This window comes from Pituophis catenifer, unplaced genomic scaffold, assembly GCF_029215685.1.
Source record: "Pituophis catenifer annectens isolate HBS135680 unplaced genomic scaffold, rPitCat1.0.hap2 SCAF_7, whole genome shotgun sequence".
Classification (NCBI taxonomy): domain Eukaryota; kingdom Metazoa; phylum Chordata; class Lepidosauria; order Squamata; family Colubridae; genus Pituophis; species Pituophis catenifer.
The window spans coordinates 54,531,395-54,557,218 of record NW_027256887.1 but is presented as its reverse complement, the minus strand read 5'-3'; the positions used below and the strand labels follow the sequence as shown (position 1 = coordinate 54,557,218).

At 36.3% G+C, this 25,824-nt stretch overlaps 2 protein-coding genes across 7 annotated transcripts in view; both read left to right on the top strand.

The window, feature by feature from the left end:
• The window catches only part of NR2C1 (nuclear receptor subfamily 2 group C member 1), a 33,713-nt gene extending 27,252 nt beyond the window's left edge, over positions 1–6,461 (top strand). For all 6 annotated transcript variants that reach the window (XM_070947286.1, XM_070947287.1, XM_070947285.1 and 3 more), the window contains 2 exons: positions 1,709–1,814; positions 4,297–6,461. In XM_070947286.1, coding sequence (XP_070803387.1) covers positions 1,709–1,814; positions 4,297–4,471 — 281 coding nt within the window. In that variant the 3' untranslated portion in view covers positions 4,472–6,461. The remainder of the gene's footprint in view (positions 1–1,708; positions 1,815–4,296) is intronic.
• A 558-nt stretch (positions 6,462–7,019) lies between these two features.
• On the top strand, positions 7,020–12,347 carry NDUFA12 (NADH:ubiquinone oxidoreductase subunit A12). Its single transcript, XM_070947566.1, has 4 exons — positions 7,020–7,133; positions 8,296–8,378; positions 9,546–9,633; positions 11,386–12,347. The coding sequence occupies exons 1-4, from the start codon at positions 7,045–7,047 to the stop codon at positions 11,564–11,566; spliced, it is 441 nt and encodes a 146-aa protein (XP_070803667.1). The 5' UTR covers positions 7,020–7,044; the 3' UTR covers positions 11,567–12,347.
• Positions 12,348–25,824: the final 13,477 nt, after the last annotated feature.

Here is a 25,824-nt window from a genome sequence, read left to right as displayed (position 1 = left end):
ATAAAAATGATTGTCCTTACTATTTTACTTGAGATTACACTAATCTCAAATACCTCTGATCCAGACATATTTGAATATATTTTGGGTAGAAACATTCTCTTCTTGGGGGAAATAACTTGTGCCATAGTTAACTTTTCTATAAATATATTGACTTGAGATCATCCATTTTTGTTCATATTTCATCTTATCAATACATATTTATTTATTTATTTATTTATTTATTTATTTATTTATTTATTTATTTTATCAAATTTATATGCCGCCCTTCTCCCGTAGGACTCGGGGCAGCTCACAGAATAGAAACAACATAACAATAAAATAGTGCTAAAACAAGCCAATTTAAAATCCCCAGACAATTAAAACCTCGCGGCAGATCAGGGAATTTGCTGAAAAAGCCATGTCTTCAGGTCGGCGCAGAAAGTGTGGAGGTCGGGGGCCGTCCGGAGCCTGGTGGGTAACCCATTCCAGAGGGTCGGTGCGACCACAGAGAACGCCCTCATCCTGGGGGCCGCCAGCCGACATTGTCTGGCCGATGGCACCCGGAGGAGGGCAGTCCTATGTGAGCGCACTGGGCGGTGGGAGGCTGGTAGGAGGTGGTCTTGCAAGTAGTACCCCAGGCCCATGCCATGAAGGGCTTTATAGGTAAGTACCAGCACCTTGAAGTGGATCTGAAGGGCCACCGGCAGCCAGTGCAGCTCACGCAGGAGAGGTGTTACACGGGAGTAACGGGAAGCTCCCGTAACAACCCGCGCGGACGCATTCTGGACCAGCTGGAGCCTCCAGGTGCACCCCAAGGGCAGCCCCATGTAGAGGGCATTGCAGTAATCCAACCGAGATATAGATATAACCTAATAATTAACAACAATATATGGATGTCTCAATCATTTTTAAATTAGTATGTGGGCTGTGAATATGGTCCAAGATTGATGCTGAGTTATTACATGGATATAATGCTGAAGTGGAGTAATCTGAGGAATCTGACAATGCGTATGTCTCAGTAACATGTTTTTGGACTTTAAAACTGGAACTAGCAGTTCACAAAAAAAATCATACAAAATTTCAGAATAGGAATGAAAATGGGAACAGAACAGAACAGAATGAAGATACCTTGGAGGTCTTCTAGTCCAACCCCCTGCTCAGGCAGGAAACCCTAGGCCCATTTCAGATAAATGGTTTTCCAATTTCTTCTTTAAAACTTCCAGTGTTGGAACATTCACAACTTCTGGAGACTAGATTGTCAAAATCTCACAAAATATTGATACAAGACCTTGGGATTTATTTAGTTTTATTTCAATAAATAATTTTTTAAATAAATTTTATTTAAATTTATATGATTGCCTAAGAAGCTCAAGTTAATAAAATGCTGTCCTTTACTCTGGATGGATCTTGGAAGGAAAGTACCAATTTTGTAATGTAATTGTTATCACACAAGGACTATTATCTTCCCCATATGTGGGTCAGAAAGCATTTTTCACTTCAATAGATTTCGAGTTCTGATAATTTTTATGGGACCCATTGAGTTCTGATGTCTCTACCTGTTCAAATAAAATGTTATTTTTCCAGCAAAGTCACTATAAATGTGGTAGTCCTAATTCTCAACATGTGATGAACAATTTAAAAATCAAACTATTTGTCATAAGATATATTTAGTTGCACCCTTCTTATAGCTGTATTATTTCAAGTAAATATAACTGTAGATTTGTTTTAGATCACCCAGGCTTAGAAAATGTGGTACAGATTGAAAAATTTCAAGAAAAGGCATATATGGAATTCCAGGATTATGTAATGAAAGTATATCCCGATGATACCTACAGGTGTGTAGAATCTGAACAAGTATTTATTTCCATGTTTTTAAAAGGCTTCTTTTAAAATTTGAGAAACTTCAAGCTTTTTTTTCTATCTTCACTGTGGGGTGATATTGTTATAGTGTTACCCTGTTGCATTTTCTTGCAGGAATAACAGTAAATGAATAGTAGATATAAATTTAAATTCATATTTGATTTTCCCCTAAAATAATAGGGTGTAAAGTCACAGGCTGTATAAAGACTAGTAAAAAATTAATCCTGTAGGGCTGCACACATATTTTAAATGTTTATTAGTATAAAAACTATATGGTGCCATTGAAGTGTACACAGAACAAGAACCTGTCAGTTATTTTGTACAAGTAAATATTTCCAATTTAGTACTACTTGTAAAAATTCTGTCCGTTCCAGGCAATATTGTGTTCACCTGAACACTGAACTCTTTTTTCCTGTAGCACCAAAACTTTTATCAACAAATAAGGATTTAAAATGTAGCATATTCTTTATTCAATTACTATTAATATAACAAATCTTACAAAATTAAGATTTGGACTGGTTAATTTCTGGGTAAATAATCCCTGAAGGAAGTCTAAATCTCTATCTTGCAGCATAATTAAAAAAATATAATTAGAATATTAAAACATTAAAACTACAGAGATTATTATTTTAAAACTATACTGAAATCAGAACTAAGAAACAGGACGTGAATGAAATCTTCTTACCTCATCAGCCACCTCCATTGGTGAATGTACCCCTTCGGGTCCCATGCCAACTGGCAAATCCAAGGTTTGATACCCTTACAGACGGCAAAAGGCTGGGAGCAGTTCTCACCTTCAGTGGTAGAGTCTTCCCCAGCGATGGAACCACAGCGGTTCTTCTTGAACCCGCCTGCTGGAATTCCTCAGCTGATGGGACCCATACCAGCTTCTTCCACTGGCATGAGTGGGGCGGGTTAGTCCCATTTGGAGACTCCTTAGATATCCTGGACCCATGCCATGTAGGGCTTTACCCGGATACATGACCCACACCATGTACTGCTTTACCTGGATACAGCTCCTTAGATATCCTGGACCCACACCATGTGGGGCTTTAAAAGTAAAAGGCAACATCTTGAATTGGATCCCTAAACAAACAGGTAACCAATGCAGCAAGTGCAGTAGAGGTGTTATATGTGCAGCCCTAGGAGCTTCCAGTATTGTGTGCTACTGCATTCTGCATCAGCTGCAGCTTCTGATTAGATTACTCAAGGGTAGCTCCAGGTAAAATGTGTTGCGGTAATCCAGCCAAGAGATGACTAAAACATGAGTGACTATGTTCAGATCCAACTAAGAGCGAACTCGTGCACAATACAGTTGGTATAAAGGCCCTCTTGGCCACAACTGCCACCTCGTTTTAGAACAGAAGTCGTGAATCCAGAGGACCCTCTAGTCCTTTTGACAATAAATAGTGTAAACCTGGGTATACCGTCTAGTGTGCTAGTGAACTAGTCAGTGGCATCTTAACTGCTTCCTATTGGAGGAAGATTGATGGGCTAAAAAGTTACTCAGCCTAATTGTATGATCTTGTATGACAGTTTTTAGGAATGAATAACTTGTAAAAGCTAGTGTAAAATTGAATAAAATGTAATAATTCAACATCAAAATTTCCTAACAAGTAGGGTAGCATACTTGTTTCTTTGCCACGTTGGGTTAGGATAAGCTATTGACTATGTAAGATATACAATTGTGGAACTTTATTATGCATAATGTAGCAAAATTTCACACAGCAGCTCTGAATTTATGCAAACAACTAATTTCTAGACTATTTGAATAATATCTTCATATATGCTCTCTCAAATATCATATATGAATAAACTATCAGTTATTCACTTATGAATCTATTAGATTTTGTAATTGGATATAATTTTATATAACATTTTAGTGCACTATAAACCAAGCATCTAGTTTTAGAGTTCACTTATAACTAATTTTTTATTTTTTTAAACAATCTAACCTAATCTTAAATATTAGTTTTTAGCTCCTAATTTTAGTGTAAATAGAATGCAGTTCCATGTTATTTCACTTATAGCTATATAAATTATACATGCATAGCTGGATTCTGTTACCCTTGTTTTAAGATGGCCACTGAAAAAAATGAAGTTATCAAACTGCTGTTTCTGTTAAAACTAATCCATAGATAATTGTAATGAAGTTTACCCAGATAGAATATTCAAATTTAATTACAATTGTAGTGCTCTTCATCATGTTGGATTCAAAGCAAAAAAGGTGCTTTAGAGTTATGTGGTGAGGGAGGAGGTCCTCCTAGTATCTGTCAAAAATTCCAGAAATGAGGTATTTAGCTTGAGTGGTCAACAGAATTGTATCATGAAAAATATGATTTAGCATTTATTGCTGAAAAAATATACTTTTTGTTTGCTAATATTCATTGGTATTAAATAATAAGTCTCGTCTGTACATGTAAAAGTGTGCCACTGTTTGTCCAATCTGTCTTCCAGGCTCTCTAGGCTACTTCTCAGATTGCCGGCCTTAAGACTGATGAGTGCAGCTATCACAGAAGAACTGTTTTTTGCAGGACTAATTGGAAATGTTCAGATTGACAGTATCATACCATATATTCTACGAATGGAGACTGCAGACTACAACTCTCAAATAATTGGTCATACTATATAAAAAAAAATTAAACCAGTTTCTATACCATGGCAATCGTGGTGATTTAAATGTACATTATCTCCAAGAGATTAAAAAAAAAGTTTTCCTGTGAAGGCATAGCACGAAAAATAAAGGAAGGTGCTAATTGTTCTTTAGCAATTCATTTGAAAAACACAATGGAATATCTTCAGTGGTACAGGATGACTTAGCTTTTATCTGATTTTCAAGAACTTTGTACATTTCTGATAATTAGTGAAAATCAAGAAGTGTAGTTCATCCTATTTTTGTAGTTTAGCTATACATGGAACTTGTGAACTCCAAGCAAATACACATAAGTTAACCTTTGATAAAGAAAAGCTTCATAAAAACATTTCAACCTGATACTAGGACAAATAAATTTCTTTTCCAAATATTCTGATTCAGTATCTTGTTTCTACAAGTTTACTTTTGTCAGTTTTATTTCTCCTTTCATTTCTGATGAGACAGAGTTTCAATTCTGGATAACTCCTACTTTTTTCAGAAGTTAACTTTTTATTCAGAAACAGGTGATTTTGGAGTTACTTAAAACAGGGCTTTATCTCATGTTACTGTTCCAAATCAGTGATTACATGCAGTAATTGTTATGTTCAGAGTTTTTAGTAGTTGCCAAGATTTCAGAGTAAATATAATCCTAGATATTTTAATCACATCAAGAATTGTTATTTTCTAACTCCTGTTATTTATAAATGCAAGATAATTTGTCACTGTGATTATGCTTTAATAATGTTTATCCACATGTATCTAGGTAAATTTGGAAGTTTATTGAATTTCATTGTATGCAACTCTATGAAACAATACATTCAGCCACATCCAGTATTATGTGAGCAGTGATGCTTGCACAGTGTTCCCTCTCTCTTTTTCTATATCCTTGTGTATCCCAGGTTTGCTCCCTTATCTTAAACCTGGAGCAAATTTGGGAAGAATATAGAGAAAGTGAAAGATGACAGTAGAATTTTTCCCCATTGATACTGTTCCACCATCAGAATTACCCTAATGAATAAAATTACCACTTTTATTGGAAATGAATTTATTAAATTCTGTGTCCTTGAAGATTTAAGTTTCAGGTTTTCATTAAAGAATTCAGATAAAATTAATTTTTTTTGAAAAGGCAATAAGTGAATAAACAAGTAAACATTGATGAAATATATGTATTGCATACTAAATGGTATGTTGTTCCTAAATAGCAGTGATTGCACTAGAATCCTTATTTCATATTTTATGTTTCCATGTTTGAGTTTGCTACTTTGTATTTTCAGCTTTTGAAAACTTTTCCCAGTGCACCTTTCAGATTTATTAAAAGTGTGGTTTTTCCTTAGTTGTTTAGTAAAGGTAGTAGAGTTCACCATATTACTATACCAGAGGATACTGATACAGTGGTGTTCTGTCAATTCACTCTTACTTTAGATATTCTTAATCAGCAATTGAACCATCTCTATCAAATTATGGGCTCTACTAATTAATAAAAAGGAGTTTATGTAATATGACAGGTAAGATTATTTACTTGAAGGTTCTAAAATTATTTGACTACAAAGGGATATATTTTATATATTTCATAATGAAACACCTAATAATGAATTGATTAGTTAATTTTTTTATGCACACAAAATATATGCATATACTTGGGCACATGCAGAAATTAATCATATCTACAGTTGTGGTAGCTTTTGATGTATTTTTGGCAACATCTTACATATATAACTTGTCCTGTTTTAAAGCATATTTAAAAATCATTTGAATTGCACACCTCCCTAAATGGTGTCTGTAAATCTGTTCTGCAATCAGTAGAAATTTTCTGAATTCCATTCCAATTTTTCATTAGTTTTAGTGATTCACTTGTAGTGTACACATCATAATGTCCCAATTACTACCTTATTGTGTAAATATACTGTTGTAAATGTCTTTAAACTTAAAGAAGTGTAAATTTTATTTTGGCTGTATTTTTAAAAAATAAATTGTAACTTTTATTATAGAATCCTGTTAATTGCATTTTTTAAAAAAAAAACAGCTCAGGCAAACTATTCATCAATATTACAGTTCAATATACAGTAATTAGCTGAAATTGTAACTGAATGATCACACTGGCTCTTCATTAGGTTTTTTCTACCTGTTTATTGCTCACTAGTTTACATCTTTTTACTTTCCCCATTCTATGTAATTTAGTTTGGTTTCCTGTTTGGAGATACACAGTACCAAGTTTGAAAGCACAACAGAAATAATCAATAATCTTGAGTCTGATACACATTGGGTAATACTGAATCTGAAAATGTTATAAAATGGCGAGATAAAAGTTATATTTCCAAATGGTTTAAATGTCATTCATTTCATATTCAATTTTGTCACGCCAATGAATTGGTTTGCTCTAAATTGTGCATTAAAATTGCGAATACCGCCTTTCGCACGCGCAGCCGAGTAAGTAACGCGCGCGCGCCAAACGGACCAGTTTTCCTTCCTCGAATCTGCAAAAAAAAAAAAAAAAAAAAAAAAAAAAATCAAGGAGCTGCGACGCAGGCGCAGAAACGAGAAAGGAGGGGCGGAGCTCCAGGAGAATATGGAAAATGGCGGAATACGTGCAGGTGATGAAGAGGGCGTTGCAACAGCTCGGTGGACATGGCGGCATCCGTGGCCTTATGTGGCAACTGCTCAGGTGAAATGTGCTGATTGCGCCAACGTGAGGAACTAGGACGGGCGGTCCTTTCCACCTGGGGAGCGTCTTGCCGGAAACTCCGGCTCGCAGGGTTGAATGACATGACCCTCAGAGGATCGTTAGAGGAGAAAGTATTTCCAGAAATTCGTCAGTTAAGCAGAAAAGGGCCGAAAGGAAGCCGACCTTTGATGTCCGGAACGGGCATCTCTCGAAGATGGGAACTAGGGCGATCTTATAATGAAGAGGTCTTCAAACTTGGCCGCTTTAAGACTTGTGGACTCCAACTCCCAGAATTCTCCAATCAGCTATGCTGGCTGGAGAATTCTGGGAGTTGAAGTCCACAAGTCTTAAAGCGGCCAAGTTTGAGGACTTCTGTTATAATGGCTGCAAAGCCTGTTGTTGGGAAGGTCACTGTTGGGAAGCTTTCTCTAACTTTGGGCTCTTCTTGACTGGGGCGTAATCCCTGCGAAAGGACGGGGCTCTGTTTATGGGCGCCGTCCAAGGTTTGAGAGATCCAGGCTGCATTCAGTCACTCGGCCCCAGTCACTCCTGACGTCGAGCTGCTCCTTGCCTCCCGACCTTGCTTTTAACAAGGTTACTGTAACTGGACTAAGAAATACATTTGCGCTGATTGTTTCGCCGGTGCTGTGCTAAAGGAAGGGATAGCAATAGTTTTAAATAATACGGCAGAGATGGTTTAGTCACTTAGAGAACAGATAATCGATTACAATTATTTGGGAATAATTTTTCAGGCTGCTAACTCATTGGCAGATAACTTGTCTAGTTGCAAGCAAGTTATGTAGAAATAATACTTCTGCGGTGTTATTTGTAAGAATGTAATAAATAATAATGTAATATATAGGGGACTTGATTATTTTCACCTTCCCCTAATAGTTTTGTTTATTTGGAGCAGCAACTGAAAAAAAAAATCTTATCCATTTGATTGCCCTAATAAGATATTTGAAAGGTAAAACCAACCAAAGCTACCTTATACAGTAGTTTTGCATTAGTTATCTAACAGTGATCTCCAGACTTTCAGATAGAGACTTTCACAATTTATTTGAAGGTGGCAGAGACTCAAGATCTTCTGCATGCAAAGCCTGTAGACTGTCGCATAACTATAAACCCCTTGAAGATTTTATCTTATTTTGGACATTCACAGGGTCAATGATCTGAAGATTGGTACCCTAGTAGGGACTGATAAGTATGGAAACAAATACTATGAAGACAAGAGGTTCTTTTTTGGTAAGTAAGGATACTTGGATTATATTTTAAAACGGGTTAAATAGTATTAAATCTTTTGTATGACTAATCCAGATTTTGATCTTGCTTTTCTGGCATTATTTTAGCTTTAAGAAGTAACTTTACTTAAAAAAAAAGTTCATGCATAGAAAAAATAAACAATGTTAGTGTTTTAAAACATGTATGCATTTGTTTATTCATTGTATATGGCTGCCCATCTCACATCCTGACTCTAGACAACCTTCAATTTTAAAATAAGTAAAAATATATACAATTATTAAAATAAACTTAAAAATGAATCACAGGTAAAATGTGTGGCAGTTGAAGAATCATAAAAGATGTTCAATATAGTCAGGAAACTTGATCACACATGGGGGAGGGGGGCAGACGTAGTTATTGAACTGGATCTTCAAGACTTTCTGAAAGGCCCACACAATGGGAGTGAACCAAATCTCAATGTTCCAGAAGCGGAAAGGGGTCTTGTTTGGATTCTGCCTGCTGAGACTACTTAGCCTATGGAATCTACAACATACTTCTCCTGTGGGTCAAATAGGAAGGGTAGAAACAATCAGAGAGACACAGACCCGTAATTTAATTAGAAGAATAATTAATACATAATGATTATATTGATCACAGGTTCCTTAGTATTGCAAAATATTGTATTTTACGTTTCTCATACAAATAAAACTGTTAAGGGAAATTTAATCTTAAGAGATGTATAAACTCCAGATTTGTAAATCTGAAAATGGTAAATAATTTATATCAAAATTAGAAGTATAAACAAGTAGTTTATCTTATAGAAACCAATAGATATTTGTCCTTGTAATTCCATTTGAAATGTTACCATTAGAAGTTATTTTTCCTATATAATAGTTATTTAAATTGCTAAATTAAAATATTAGTTCCTGGGAAGTCATAGTAAAGATACATATATTGTCCTGCATTCTTCTATTTTAAAAAAAAATCTGTATATGTGAATGATATTTTTGGTTTCTAATTATCCTCTTTCAATATGTCAAGCTAGTCCTTCTCAAAATTGAGAATAGAACTATAGATTGCCATAAAACTTGATTTTGTATAACTCTAAGAGAATTAGTTTGTAATTAATAAAATAGCATACATAGATCTTTTAAAAATTCTGATATACTTTTTAAAATTGTTATCTTTAAGGTCGTCATAGGTGGGTCATATATACTGCAGAAATGGATGGCAGGAACACATACTGGGATTTAGATGGAAGCATGATACCTCCTGAATGGTAAATACATACATTTATTTATGTTTTTATTAACTTGTAAAACAGGTATCTCAGAACAATTCTGTTTATAAAGTAAATTAATTTGAGTCTTTTAAACTATACCTCAGTCTCTAACCCTTTACCAGCAAATGGATCATTATGGATCATTATGGTCATTACATCAGATCAGTGAAAGTGTTAGGTTCAAACATCACTATAAATGCATATTTATTACTGGAAACTAACCAGTGTCTTTGGAATTTTGTTTTATGTACTTGTAGAGTGATTGGTAACATTCTGTGGAAATATTAAATGGCCTTATTGGTATTTTATCGTGATAAGATCTGAAAAAACATGTTACAAAAAGTTTGCTAGAACCAAAAACAATATTACATATGAAGTTCCATTGTCTGTCTTGGCTGTTTTGGAAAAGAAATATGATTCAAATAATACTAAAATTTTGTCTTTCGTTTTCCTTTAAATTAGACTTTAGAGGGGGAGGGGCTCCAGTAGTCCAAACAATTGCCATAATGATTGTGCTAATTTACCACAATAACATCCCACTTCTTTCCTGTACACACTTCGTTCCCTCCCTCTCCATCCTGGTTAATTTATTTTAATTTGATTTTAAATGTATGATCCTTATTTATTGTTTTAATGTTTTTAGTACATTTTAATTGAATGTCTGTAGATTGCCTAGAATTGCTTCTGGCAAGATGGGCGGCATACAAATTAAATAAATAATTCTTAGCTTAAGCTTTAGAAATAAGGCACAGTGCCTATAACTTTTTTTGCCATATTCTTCATTTAATGTCTAATGATTAATCTATCAATTGCTAATTGCTTTGAAAAACTATGTATATTAATACCTACAGTTTTAGTCAAGGTTGCCTTCATTAAATGTTCTGTAATATTGTACTGTTGGATATTTTCAATTGCACCATCATTGATAAGTTTTAAATATTACATGAATATTTTATGAATATATTAAATATTACATTTTCCCATTACTTCAATGGAAAAAAATCTTATTTAACAATAACCATTTTGCTGCTTTAATTTAATTTAATTCTTGTAAGAACTTGTTCTGTTTTTTTAAGGTTTGCTTAGTATTTATGTTATATTATGCTAATTTCTAAGGTTTGCATATTTAAAAAATGCTTTGGAAGAAAAGTTTTGGTTAAAGCAGGCTTATGATTTTCAGTCTTTCACTGAAACCTGGGGAGAGAAATCTCTAAATTTTTGTTTTCATGTGGAAACAGTACTGAGAATTTAAAATTAAATGCAATGAATAAAATAAATTCTGTCACTCTGGATCCTTGATGTACTCATTGGTATAAATAAGAGAATTTTTTTCCTGATTTTCCACATCAGACCTTTCATCATATTTTTATTTAATCAGCTTGTCACAAGCAGGTTTCTCTTGGACTACTACATCCGTACTTCAAAACTCCTGATTACCATTCATTGGCAGCAGAAAAGTCTATAAAACTAAGTAATATTTGCAGCCCAAATCTTATAGCCTTAGCTTTGTCAAGTTATTGAATATGAGAAATTGCCCTTAGTTTTTTGACAACTATATTCAATTTCCATGACTTCAAATTTATTAAATATAAAATTTAACCGACAAGTCTGCATAATTTTAAAAATGTAACTATTTTTTATGTTTTAGGTAGTATAACTGTTGTCCATAAAACATAATTTGTTGTGAACCTATGTGTGCAAATATATGTCCTTAGGAAATATTTTTTATTGTATTGTTTTCGTTACAAGGCATCGTTGGATTCACTGTATGACAGAAGATCCCCCAACTACACATCCACCAGTGAGTCGTAAATTCATTTTCCAAAATCATAGAATGAATGAAAGTGGTACTCCTAAACAATATGTACCATACTCTACAACACGTAAGAAGATACAAGAGTGGGTTCCACCATCTACACCTAGCAAGTGAAAGAAAAAGAACATGGTAATTTGCAAGAAAAAGATTGTTTGTTGTGCATCTTTATTTAAAATAAAAATTTTGATTAAAAATATTTTGAAATCAAAATACTGTTGGGAAAGAGTTATCTGAGTAATGGAATGGGCAGAAATCGGATATATAATATGCTGTAAAAGTGCATGTTTGTGGAATATTTTTGTAGAATTGAGAGTCTGGTAGAATCCAGTAGCTTTCATTATAAAATATTCCTCAGTAAGAAAACAATATAAGATTAAACAAGAATGTAGCTTACCATATCATAAATATTCTGTCCAAGATCTGGGAAAACAATCCAAGTTTTCAACAATTTACATAAAGTCACTAAGAGGAAGTAGTATAGATCACTCTGAGAATGTCATTTCAAAGGATGAGGAGGTTGCCACTGGGAAGACACACTGCTTGATTGATGGAACCTGGAACATACCTACTCTTCCTGACCTCACCAGATGGATAGAAACATGGATTAATGGATCTCTATTATAATCATTGTAGGATATATAAATTATTAGATATATAAATTAGATGTATAAAAGCTTCAAGTCACACAGTGTGCAATGGAAAAACTAACGCTAAAAACTTTACTCGGAGACTAAATCAGAAGTGAGGAATGTCAACTAACTTCAAACAAAATTTCTTGATTCCACCTGTAACACCATACCAAAACAAGTAATGAAATATAGATGTCTGTTGAATGTCTAATGTTAACACTATCTGGGTGAATAAAATAAAGTGAAAATAAAGTCTAACAAATCAATCATTTTATTTCTTGCACTTTTGATTTGACCTTGAAAAGAATATTGTTCAATGCAGGATGTTTTGAAGTGCTTCAAATTAACATGCTTTTAAGATTTGTCTAAAGGTTTATAATATCTAAAAGAATCAGCAGCGTAAAATCTTTGAACTTCAATTATGTTTTAGTAATGTCACTAGTATATTCAAAACTTAGACTAGTTACCAAATTCTGAGTTAAAATAATTTATACATAAAATTGATCAAATAAATGAATATCAAATATTGTATTGAGAATATTTTTCTTTGATATAGTATAGTGACTGAGCTATAAATAAAGTCATCCAGACTAATGTTCCTTTTTCTAGGAATTCATTCAGCTAATGTCAGCTCTGCCATGTAAAAGATCTTGAGTAAGCTCTTTTCAGTGCTTTAGAAAGTCCTCCTTCCATTGTTGTCATTTTGTCCTACAGAATTTAACATTGATTTAATTTTAACATATTGTAAAGTTAAATAACATGCATACTACTATTCAAGCTAAATATGAAAATAATAATTTCTGTCCTAGTTGTTTCTCTTGAGTACATTTAAATATTCAAATATTATGCTATGGATGTATCTTTGGTACCATGTTATACAGTATAAACTATTCTGCCCGAAACTCTATATACATTTTAATAATTCTAATAAGTCAGTTTCCTAAACATAAATCTGTATAAAAGCTGAGGACTATTCAGAACCTTGCCCTTTGGGTAAGTTCTTAAATGTGGTAAATATGGAATACAATTAAGCCTATTTCTATATTATTGTTTAGAGAATTAAGATTAATATTACAAGTATTCAAGGCATATATACTGTACTATCTTAGTTTTGTTATATATTAGCTGCATTTTGTCTCATTTGAATCCTAAAGGTTAATGGAAACTATTTAAAAATTATGTTTCAAGTTCAGTTTTTTTGGCTTACCGTACCTATTAATTGCTAAGACCATGGTTTGCTTCATTTCAGACAGTAAAACAAATTTTGACTTATCTATACTGAATACAAAAAATTCAGAGTTCTTCCACAGCTGTGCCAGAGAAGGGAGTATATGAGTTTGACACTCAGCTCTAACCAGCACTTAGCCCTGTATTTCATACAGTATATACAGTAAAACTGATGACAGGCTCTAGTGTACCTGTCTTCTAGTAAAGGCTGCTAAGTTTTCATTCTCTCTGTCCCTCTCCAGTAGTAATTTCCTTGCAGCCTGAGAAGCAATAGGAAAAAAGATGGTCATTGATCATTTCTTAACAAAATCAAAAGTTTTAAAAAATAAAAGGGTACAATTCCTTTTTGAAAGAGGCCCGCCAGATAAAATATCTTCATTATATATGATAAAAATAAACATATCACCCCAGAATATATTAAATACATACATATTATACATATTTTAAATGTATCAGTATACTTTTAAATGGAAAAGACATTGGTTTGGGAACCAAATGTAGGTTAGTCTACACCACGGGTGTCAAACTGGCGGCCCGTGGGCCGGATGCATCATGCGCAGGCCACACCCACCCCAGCTCCGTGAATGGGGAAAACGTGATACATCATGTGACAGCAACGTGATGTGATGAGTTTGACACCTGTGGTTACACGATAGTCCTCGACTTACAACAGTTTGTTTAGTGACGATTCAAAGTTATAACAGCACTGAAAAAGTGAGTTATGCGTTTTTTAAAGTGAGTTGTTTTTCCCATGATCATTACAGTATCCCCGTGGTCATGTGATCAAAATTCAGACACTTGGCAACTAACTCATTTAGGATGATCGCAGTGTCCTAGAGTCATGTAATCAACTTTTGTGACCTTCTGACAAAGACAATGGGATAATTAGATTTATTAATCGTGTTACTAATTTAACAGGTGCAGCCATTCACTTAACAACTATGGCAAGAAAGGTCATAAAATGGGACAAAACTCAAAAATGTCTTGCATAGCAACAGAAATTTTGAGTTCAATTCTGGTTGTAAATAAAGGACTATCTGTATTGTTACTTATGGCTACCTATAGTTGTGAAAGTTGACAGGGGAGCAAAATCTATTTGAGCTGTGGTATTGGAGAGAGTTCATTCCTTGGACCACAAAGATGACAAGTTCTGGAGTGTATAAACTCATGCATATTGCTGGGAGGCAAAATCACTAAATGTTGTCTTATTTCAGCCATGCCATATGCTCAAACTCACTGGAAAAGGCAGTTGTGCTTAGAATGATTGGTGCAGTGGTTAGTAGTGCCCACCCGCCCGGACATCTCTGTGCATGCACAGAAGTGTCCACCAGCAAACCGGTAGCAGCGGGATTTGAAACCCACTACTGGGTTGGTGGTACAAGGAAACAAGGCTACCAAAAACGTGTTGGCTAGATATCATCAAAGCCAATGAGCTAGAGCCTAAAACAACAAAAACCAACAGCACGAAATATATGAAGAGAGCTAGTCCACAGAATTGGACACAATTGAATGGATAGCATTTTATATTTTAAAAAGTTAATATTTAAAGTATAAATAAGCAGATAAGAATAAATACCGGTAAGCTTCCTTGATCTTAAGGTATTAAGACTTAATAATTTAATATAAGCTTTTTATTTTATTTATTTTTATTTTTATTTGATTTATATGCCGCCCTTCTCCGGAGACTCAGGGCGGCTTACAATGCGTTAAGCAATAGCCTTCATACTTTTGTATATTTATACAAAGTCAGCTTATTGCCCCCACAAACTGGGTCCTCATTTAACCTACCTTAGAAAGGATGGAAGGCTGAGTCAACCTTGAGCCTGGTGAGATTCGAACCTGCAGAAATTGCAGGCAGCTGTGTTAATTACAGGGTGCATTAAACCACTGTACTACCAAGGCTTTTTGTGGATAATGTCAGAAGCAATCAGCCCCGTTACCTTCCTGGGGTAATTGCCTGGATCGTGGCATTTTCCTTGTGTATACTTTTGAAAAATAAAACCGGAATACATCTTCTAATTAAACTCATATTTATTGTAAAGAAGAAAATAAAACATCTTACTGATCTAATTAGTTAATTGTTACATTTTTGCAAAAGTTTATGCCGGTTGCTTCTCAGTAGCCAGACCTTTCTTGGCAAGAGAACAAAGGAAAGATGTGTGAAAGAATGTGGGTGGAGTACATGCGCAATTTAGCTTACTGATAAGGATTCTTGGCATGCTACGGAAAGTCTGATAGTCCAGAAATGAGAGCTCAGCTGGTAAATAAAAAAACGCAGTGACAGATAAAATATTTGCTCTGAATTAATATCTGGCTGAATCTGTTGCTATGGTAGAGGTGATGTATGCATTGTGTTACTTGGGAGGCTTTCAAACCTCAAGTACTGTAGACTCAAGTAAGAGTAGAGAGTTCTGTGTAATCTTAGTTCTGCCACTTACAGATTGGACCCCTAATCCTACCTGGCTAATTAAACTGACGAGAAAGGGACTGCAAATCAGATTTGGGCTAAAGCCAATGTGTTTCTGAGAGATGGGAAAAGGCCATAAATTATTTAGAACTTTTGACAGTCTGGATTCAAACCTGAGCATCGGACAGAAACTACATGAATTACTCATTGTTGACACATGGAGGAGCCTGTGGAAGTGGTTTGATCATCCTCCTAGATATTTCAGCTGCTTTTAATACTGTTGACTACTGTACAGGCAGCCTTTGGATTATGACCACTTGTTCAGCAACTGTTCAAAGTCATGTTAGTACTGAACAAGTAATACTTGCAACCAGTCCTCAAAGTTCCAGCCATTGCAACACCCCTGAGGTCATATGATCATGATTTGGATGCTTGGCAATCAGCTCACACAATGGTTGCAGCGTCCCATGATCAGGATTGTCATTTGCAACCTTCCCTGTTGGCTTTACTACAAGCAAAGTCAATAGAAAATGCAGTAGGGTGAGTTGCAAATTGCTCTGGTAAGTTGCTTCTGCTATTTTTCCTCCTCGTTAACCCCATGCTGTATAACACCTGCCATCAGTCTCTGCCAACCTGGCTTGCAATCCCCACCAAGCCACTTACAGGCTCCACCAACCTATAGCACCTGCCTGTGACATCCCACCCCCTACAACGCAGAATAGAGGTGTAGATCATTCTTTGACTGCAGTATTCATGCAACCCCCTTTACTCTCTGCCTGGACTCCTGTCTCTTCCCACTTAACAAACTCTACAATCCTGGGGTTGCAATAGCAACCAGGATTGCCAAGATTGCTGTCGCTAAGGGGTGTGGGCATATGACATTGAATTTTACACATGCAACACTTAGCAATGGAAATTCCAGCCCAGTTCCATTGTAATTTAAGGACTTCTTGATAGCTTAGAAGGGTTAAGAAAAGGTATTGTACACATGGTCATTTGAGTCTTTGGCCTCAATTTAAAAAAAAAAGGAATAAAAATGTGTGAAGTCTTTATTCTTCTGGAGGCTACTGCTGAAGATACAGCTGGGAGCAGGTTCAGAGGAGGCTGACAAAGACAGGCTTGAGGTCATGCCCTAAGTTTGGTTTTGAAAAAAGAAAATAGGGAACACAGTAAATGGGTGTCCTAGGATGGGTATCAAAGGTGAGAAGTTATATCCACCTACACTTGGTCTCAGTTCAGTGTTTTTTCTTGTTTAAGATCCACATAAAATTACTGGAGAGATTCTTTCTGGTTGAGGGTGAAGTATCAATACACAAATGATACTCAGTTACCTTTGGCCTATTGGGAGCTAGAGTAGAAATGATGAGCCAGTGTCTAGTGGCGGACTGGGTTTCAATGAGGAAAACAAATTCAGACAACCCAAACAAGGTGCAGTGGTTGTTGATTTGGGGCTGATTCAAAGACTACTATTTGTGGCTCATGATAGAGTAGGTTCTTTCTCAAAATATCAGATGGGACCATTAGCTTTTAATATCTTTAGTCAGTGTCCTAAGTGCAGCCACCTGAAACAAGATGTACTTAAGAGGGTCACGCATACACTTGTCATCTCTTAATAAAATTAATAAAAATAAAAGAGTAGTTCACTCTATTCATGGCTGTCCTGAAGACCAACTGGTAACTTCAACTACCATATTTTTTGGAGTATAAAACACACTTTTTTCCCTCCTAAAAGAGGCTGAAAATTTGGGTGCGTCTTATACTCTGAATGTAGCTTTTTCAAAGCTTTTTTTCAGCCCCAATGAGGCGCTAGTGAGTGAAGCGATCTCCGTGGTTTGCCTGCTTTTCTCATTGTTTCTCTCTCCAAAGATCAGTTGTGCTTTAGAAGCTGTTTTTTTATCCCCAAGCAGGGGATAAAAACCAGCAAACTAATGCACTGAAGCTGACCAAAGGACACTAGCCAGATGAATACCAGGTAGGCAGATTTTTTCCCCCTATTTTCCTCCCCAAAAACTAAGCTGCATTTTATACTCCGGTGCATCTTGTACTCCGAAAAATAGGGTAGTTCAGAACACAGCCGAAGTTGTGTGCAGCTAAGTGATGCTGTCCTGCGGGAACTACACTGGCTTCCAATAGGTTTCTAAATGCAAATTAAGATGCTGGTTTTACCTATAAAGCCCTATGTCCATGATGGTGAAACTATGGCACGCATGCTGGAAGTGGCACATAGAACCATCTCTCTGGGCACGTGAGCTGTCGTCCGTTGCTCTTCCAGGTTCTGGCACGCTGCTTCAGCTGGTCTTCTGCGCAAAGCGCCAGAAACCAGAAGAGAAGTGGCCCAGTGTGCTTGTGCACTCTGAGAAGATGATCTTCCAGTTTCCAGCATTCATATGCACACTGGCCACCTGGTCTTCCAGTTTCTGGTGCACATGTGTGTGCGAAGAACAGCTGGCCAGTGTGCATGCATGTTCCTGAAACCAGAAGATCATCTTTCTGGAGTGCACATGCATGAAGACCAGCTGGCTGATGCACCGGAATCTGGAAGAGCAACAGGCAACAGTTTGTGTGCCCAAAGTCTTGGAGAGGGGATCCTGGTGGTCACTTCCAAGGGGAGCAGAACTGTTGGCCAGGATGGGCAGGCCGGGACTTCCCTCCCTCAATGCCCAAGCAGGTTTCTTGCATGGCCCAGCCCTCCAGCCTGTGGCACTGATGCTCATTCGTGGTCCGGGCACTCCAGAAGAGTAGCAGTAACAGCCGCTCCCACTCTCCGGTGTGGGAGTGGCTGCAGGGGCTGGCCGGTCATTCCTGCCCCTCACCCTGTGGCTGCCGCTGATGCTGCTCTTCTGGGGTGCCTGAGCTGGCCAGGCGCTCCGGACCATAGATACACGTCAGTGCCATGGGCTGGAGGGCTGGAGCTGCGCAAGAAGCCCGCTTGGGCAGGGAGGGAAGCCCCGGCTCACCCGTCCTGGCTGACAGCTCTGCTCTCCTAGGAAGTGACTGCCAGAATCCCCTCACCATGTCTTTGGGTACGCGAGCCATCGCCTGTTACTCTTCCGGAATCCGGTGCACTGGCCAGCTGGTCTTCACGTGCGCAGGAGCGCAGGAAAATGGAATAGCAGCTGTCCAGTGCACATGCACGCTCTGGGAATATGATCTTCCAGTTTCCGGCCATCTCGCACATGTGGAGACCACCTGGCCGGTGCACTGGGATCCGGAAGAGCGATGGGCAACAGCTTGCATGCCCAGGTAGTGGCTCTGCATGCCACTTCCAGCACGTGTGCCATAGGTTTGCCATCACAGATCTAGACTCTAGAGCAGGGCTCTCAAGCTCCCAGCCAGCAGGCCGGATGTCTCATGCGCTGGCCATGCCCACTCCCAGTTTAGGAAAAGGGAAAAAAGTCTAGATATGTCAAGTGATGCTGCCATGATGTCGTGAGTTTGACACCCCTACTCTAGAGCTTTTTGACTAAAAAAAACCGGTCTAGTTCAACCTTTATGAAACATTTATTTGATGTAAAATGAAGCAGCAAATTCTTAGGTCACTGTCTTTTGATAACTAGTTTAGACATAATTCAATTCTAATGCAGATTATTGCTGGAATTGTATTTTAACCATTTGTTTTAGGTCCATTTAAACTGGTAGCTTTCACTTGATAAATAACAAAAAATATTTAGTGGCAACAGGCTGGGGATTGTGTGTCAAAGGTGAAATAACAATTGTGACCATATAATGACCCCCTTTTTTGTCTATGCATACACAGGTAGAAAAGTGCAGGGCTTCAACTGCACAATTGTGATTAGTATCTGGAGTTTTTTTACTACCCAACTCGCCCACCAATAGACCACCAGTGATAATGTTGCATTTGTTTTAAAATATAATGGATGGCGTATTCTAAGTATCCTCAGTCTGATTTCTGTTAAGCTCTGTTTTCATATACTGTATGGAACAAATACTTAATTTGGTATTTTGAACCTTGGCAGGTTGCTTTTTTCTGAGATCACCAGTTGGCTTTTGGCTGAAGTGAATGTTTTGAAACTAAAAGCACTCATTGTGGTAGCCATTATTTGACAGTTCACAACACACTTGATATTTCACACTCCCAAACATTTAAACTTTTTAAAAAGTCTGAAAAGGTAAACAGTTCTAGCCTAATTCACTTAAAGCAGCACTCACTCTTGTATTGAATCTTAAAACCTATTGCTGAAAGATCTTGTTGCTCATTTTTCCCTTCTCTTTTCCATCTATTGAAAAAAAATTAGTGAACATGAACTTTGGCTATAGTTTTGGGCAAATTTGATTGGTGTTAATAATCGTACACATGAATAGCAAAAATTACAAGGGATTGACAGGTTCTAGCAATAAAAGGCAAGGAGCAGAGTGAGAAAATGGGACTAAAATTAAAGGCAACCAAACTAATGACTACAAGTACAACAACCATGCTTAAAACTGATAATGAAGATATCAAAGTAGTAGATAGCTTCAGCCTTTTAGGCTCTGCTATTAATAATAAAGGAACAAGCTGTCAAGAAATATTCTACAAATTAGCATTTGGTAGAACAGTCAGGAAGGCCTTGGAAAAGACATTCAGATGCTGTGAAATACATCTATACCTACAAAAATGCAAACATTTAATAATGCAAACATAATAATATTCCTTGTGACATTCTATGGAAATAAAAGTTGGACTTAGATGAAACAAGTAGAAAAAGTATTAATGCTTTTGAACTTTGGTGTTGGAGAAGATTTCTAAGTATTATGTACAGCTAAGGAAACAAACTCATGGATCATAGAACAAATCAATTCAGAGTTCTCACTCAAAATACAAATGATCAGGATCTAATTATTATACTTTGGACACATTATATGAAGCCCTAGCTCTCTGGAGAAGCCTCTGAGGCAGTGGAAGGTGGAAGAAAAGAGAAAAAGAAGAGGACCAAGAGTACAATGGATGAACTCAGTTACACTGATGATGAATGAAATCACCATTGACCTGAAGGACTGGGTTAGAGACAGAACGTGATGGAGAAAATCTGTTGACACCAAACTTGATGGCACATAATCAACCAATCACTAATGGTAGTGCTTGAATAAGTAAGTTAGTATTACTATTATTAGTGGTAGTATATCACCACCTACCAACATTTTAAATATGTCATTTGGTTTTAAATATACTTTTGTTTTGAAAAACAAGACAAAATAGACTTTTCTAGCATTTTTATTGTATTTTTATACTTTTATTCAATTAAACAGAAAATAAAAAATTTAAGGAGCATCTCATATATGTGTCTCTGTGTGTAATATTAAATATGATAAATAATTATCATATTTCATTATAATTTTCTATACATCTATCCAAAAGCATTTTTTGTAAGTCACAATTAATATCAGATCTTCAGTTCATGGCGTAATTGGGTTCGTAAATTTGTCTTTAAGCAATTAAATGACAAGTCTCTCGCCATGTGACAAATCCATTTCATTATCCCTCCTTCAATTTCCATGAATGTACAGTAGCTCCAAATAATACAGATTTTCAAAAATACTTTCACAAAAATACTATTACAAAGTCATATATATGAAGGGTAAATCATACAAAGTTTGAATTAACCCTTATTCTTATTGCATTTGCAACCATAGCATGATTTATTGTTCCTTTTCTATACAAACACAATATTATTATATTGTTATCACATTATAAAAATTTATTATTATTATTATTATTATTATTATTATTATTGTAATTATATATAATTATAATTATAATTATGTTATTATAAAAAGGTAAAAATTTCCCTGTCCAGTCGTATCTGTCTCTAGGGCATAGTACTTATCTCCATTTCTTGGCAGAAGAACCTAACATTGTCTGAAGACATTTTCTGTCATCATGTGGCCAACATGGCTTTACGCCAAAGGTGCACCGAAAGCTGTTACCATTTCACTGAAGTGGTACCTATTAATCTACTCACATTTGCATGTTCTCCCTAGGTAGGCAGAAGTTGGGGCAAGGAAAGGGAGCTCATCCCATTGCATAGTGTTCAGCTCTAGAATCTAGGCTATCAGCTTTTCAGCTGACAAACCCAGCCATTTTGTCCCTTCCTCCTATTATAATATGACAACCTTAATGCAATATCTGGTATTGTAACCTCTTCCAATAAGTAGCAGCTTAAGATTCTACTCTCAATTATATATCAAAAATACCTCTTGGTGATTCTAATCAGATGTTCCCACTCTTAAGAACATAAATTGGTCCCTATTGTCCAAACATCCCATAAAACAAAACAAAGCAAGGAACACCTCTTACGTGCAACTTTTCTTCCAATCAAATTTCCTGAATGGTTCACAGCAGTAGAATCCACTGCTCTGATTTCTTAAGAACATCATTCCCAGATGATTCCTCTGAAATCCTAGGGAATTTCTATTTTGATACACCAGCAAAACAAAAAGAACACCAAGGCCTGCAGTAGGAACACATAGAAACTAAACAATTTTGTGTTCCACTCGTATAAAATTGTATAAAGAACTTCATCCTGCTCTCCACCCTCCTTTATGTACATATGCCCAATAAATTTGCTTCAGAAGGATATTAGGTTTCCTCATAAGACTGGGTTCAACATTGAATAAGAAGAAAAACTTGACTTCCTATTTTTCCATCTGCTGAATGCCACCATTAGTACCATACATTCAGATACTGTACTGTACATAAAAGAAAAACTGAGTTTGTTATAAGGCTTATTATCTGGGCTGCAAAAATACATATAAATCCTGGATGGTGGCAAAGAGGTACAAAAAACCTAATAACTGTTTGCCATTACTTACTTAGTGGCATCTGCTTTTTGCAGGGGGAAACTACTAGAGCAGATTAATAGAACAAATTTACATTTAGAACAGTCTTCCAAATATCAACTTTAACAATTAAAAATATAAACCCGTCCCCTCTGACAAAATAAGCACTTACAAATTAATAGAGTTACTCTTTCATTCCAGAAGTGGGGGGTATCTATGTCTTTCAAGATACTTCTGAATTATAGTGTTCAGTATCCCATCTGTGTGGTCATCCTGACAGTCTCCTAGAAGTTGTAATTCAGCAAGAAAAAGGCGGTTATGCATTTTTTTACTCCTGCACTTATCCTCAGTTATTTATGATAGCATTTTTATTTTATTGAATGTTCATACCATGTCACCACAAATTTGTATGTAGTTGATCCATACAGAATGGAAGTGACAAATAATCATGCACCTAATAATAAGAAAACAAGTATAGCCAAAGAAAAGAGTGAGAGCTGTACAAAGGAAAGAATGAGAGCTGTACAAAATGGCTGGGAGCATTGGCTGAAATCACTGAGGGAGCAGGATGACCTGCATTTTCTACTGGAGCCATTTTCTCTTAGAGGACAAAGAGCCAGAATCCAGACTTCTGTTTTGTCAATTAAAAAAGGAACCTATGTCATTAATCCTGTCATTTTAAATTGTTGTAATTATTTGGCATGGTGAGTGGTGCTTATGTACATTATCTCTTATGAAAAAAATCATGTTTAGTTTTCTAATTACAGTTCTACCTTAGTGGGAAATGGGTTTATTGCCTTTCAAATCGTACAGATACTAAGAGTGCTGTTGTAGCTAATGATACTATTTCAATGCTTGCTAACATCATAGTTGCTATGCTACAGCAATTTCCTTGTTCTCTTTCAGACAATTGATTTAGATGCAAGGGGGGAAAAGCATAAATACCAAATTGTTTCCTGTTGTTCTTGATATTTACTTACAGTCCTATAAACTAGGTTTTCATACATAAAAATTTAGCCGTTTTAAATAAAGAATAAAGTGAAATCTGTAAAGAAAGTTTTGATCCACTATTTGATGGCGCATGTACTGTATGATCTGCAGGGAATTTAAAACTTAAAGCCAACTTACCTTCCAGAAGTTTCAAGGGGAATTTCACTGTGAATCTGGGAATCCATTTATAGATTCAACTGTGTACAATTAAGTTCACTGGAGTTTGAAAATGACCACCTAACAGTTGTATAATTGTCCATTCAACTTGTTCTGCCAATTAGTTATTAATTAAACTATACTCGGAAGATAGGCTTTATATCTCAGACAGTCTGTACGGTGGATGTCTCATTTTGACTTGGGGTGTTATGCATACAGGGTTTGTGACTAGGTATAAAAGATGAACCCAGCCAATTGTGACATATCAAGTAACAAAATAATGGCTTAATGTACTTTGTTGTTGCAGCCTGGTGGACGTAACTCCAATCATCACCAGCCAGCATGGAAATGCCAGGATTTATAGTTCCCCATATCTGGAGGTCCTTAGATTGGTATAAGATGCTTTAGTTAATCTGTAATTATGAATGGATTTCAATTTCATTCATGCTTTCTAAAATGATACACGTGACTCACTTTGTAAGAAGAACAGAAAATTTTCTGTTTCCAAGTGTCAACTATGGTATGATAACATTTTCTACATCATATAAATGTTAGTTTATGCAAAATAAATTCTAGTATGTTAGCCTTTAATTGCTTCTACTCCTGCTCCTACTAACATGCTGAAGGGATGTTATGTATAGGTCATAATATTTTAAACCTGCAAATCTGACATTCTGACATTCATTTGTAAAAAAGTCTCTGACTTCATTTTGGAATTGTCTTAAGATTTGTTATTTATTATCTACAATAGTTATTTCTTCCCTGCTCATTGAGGACCAGCAGCCACTGGGATAAATGTAGCTTTGCTGTCTTAGTAACAAAAGCATTACATGTGTGTTCAAACCCCATATTCCACATTGCAAATGTGCTTTCTCCATATTCCAGCAAAATATTTTTTTTAAATGCATGAGGGTGGTCAAATCCTGGGGCAGGACTAGTGCAGGAAATGTGAATTTACTATCTTGGTTTTAAAGTATAGCAATATCCTGAAGAAGCAGTTCTAGAAATGAGGAAACATTGATAGAGGTCTCAGACCTTGTCCTATTTGAAGTTTATGGTGGTATCTTCATGGTCTTAGAATTTAATCACACAACATTATTTTCATTTGATCCCCTGCTAAATAAATAAAATCATGTTAAGTGACTACTTTCTAGAATGGAATAAAAATATTTTTCCCTTATTTATTTTATTATTTATTTTATTAGTCATATTTCTATACCGCCCACTCTCCGAGGAATCTGGGCGGCTTACACCAAAGACAGTATACTAAATAGCATATTGCCCCCAACAATCTGGGTCCACATTTTACCCACCTCAGAAGGATGGAAGGCTGAGTCAACCTTGAGCTGGTGAGATTTGATCCGCTGATCTGCTGAACTAGCAGTCAGCTGAAGTAGCTGCACTACTGCACTCTAACCACTGCACCACCTCAGCTCTTCCTTAGGCTAACAGTGTCCTAAAATATTAAATTATTTAAATGTTTTATATATTTTTCTTTTGACCCAACTATGGGCACAGTCAGATGGACACTTCAAGTGCTGCTCTTCAGTCTGTGAACCAGGAGAAAAGCATATCAGCATAATCTGTACCACTCTCCTTGCTAACTCTTTTCTATCACAGTATTCAGCCTGATGAGTGACACTCTCCTGTTTTAAAAAGGGACAAATTAAGGTTCTCCCACGTTCATTTTCCCTCCAGTGTCAGTATAATCTGTCTGTGTGAAGAACAGCCATTAGTTGTTCTTCATGTACAGTGGATCAGGGATGGGTGAGTTTTGGTGGGTGTTAAAAATGGCTGGATTAGCCACCTCTCAAGTGGGTCTCAGGAATGGAGGTGTTCTACTCTTGTTACTACTGTCAGGCTATTTCTGAACATGGGTCTAGCATTCTTCAGAAAGACTGCTAATCCTATATCCAAAAGTATCTCATCTGATAGGCTAGGACATATTAACATGGAGGACAAGGTGGGTGAAGCGGGAAGGAGTGATTTACAATAAGGAAAATCTGTTCTTGAGTACGGTTGCTGTGAAATGGCAATGCAGGCAGTGAGTGGGCCTGCTAGGAACACCCTCCCCCAAGTAATAAAAACAGAAGACATTTATTTAAATAATACTTACTGGAGACAATAAGTCAGTTGAAAGGTATTTGTTGATTTAGTGCTGAAGGAAGCTTCTTCTGAGTCCCAGA

What these genes read in the sequence shown, in the direction of transcription:
- NDUFA12 (XM_070947566.1), top strand. Translation starts at nt 7,045, where the DNA reads ATGGCGGAATACGTGCAGGTGATGAAGAGGGCGTTGCAACAGCTCGGT. An exon ending in AGACAAGAGGTTCTTTTTTG is followed by an intron (nt 8,379 to 9,545) that starts GTAAGTAAGGAT and finishes GTTATCTTTAAG; the next exon opens with GTCGTCATAGGTGGGTCATA. An exon ending in AGCATGATACCTCCTGAATG is followed by an intron (nt 9,634 to 11,385) that starts GTAAATACATAC and finishes TTTCGTTACAAG; the next exon opens with GCATCGTTGGATTCACTGTA.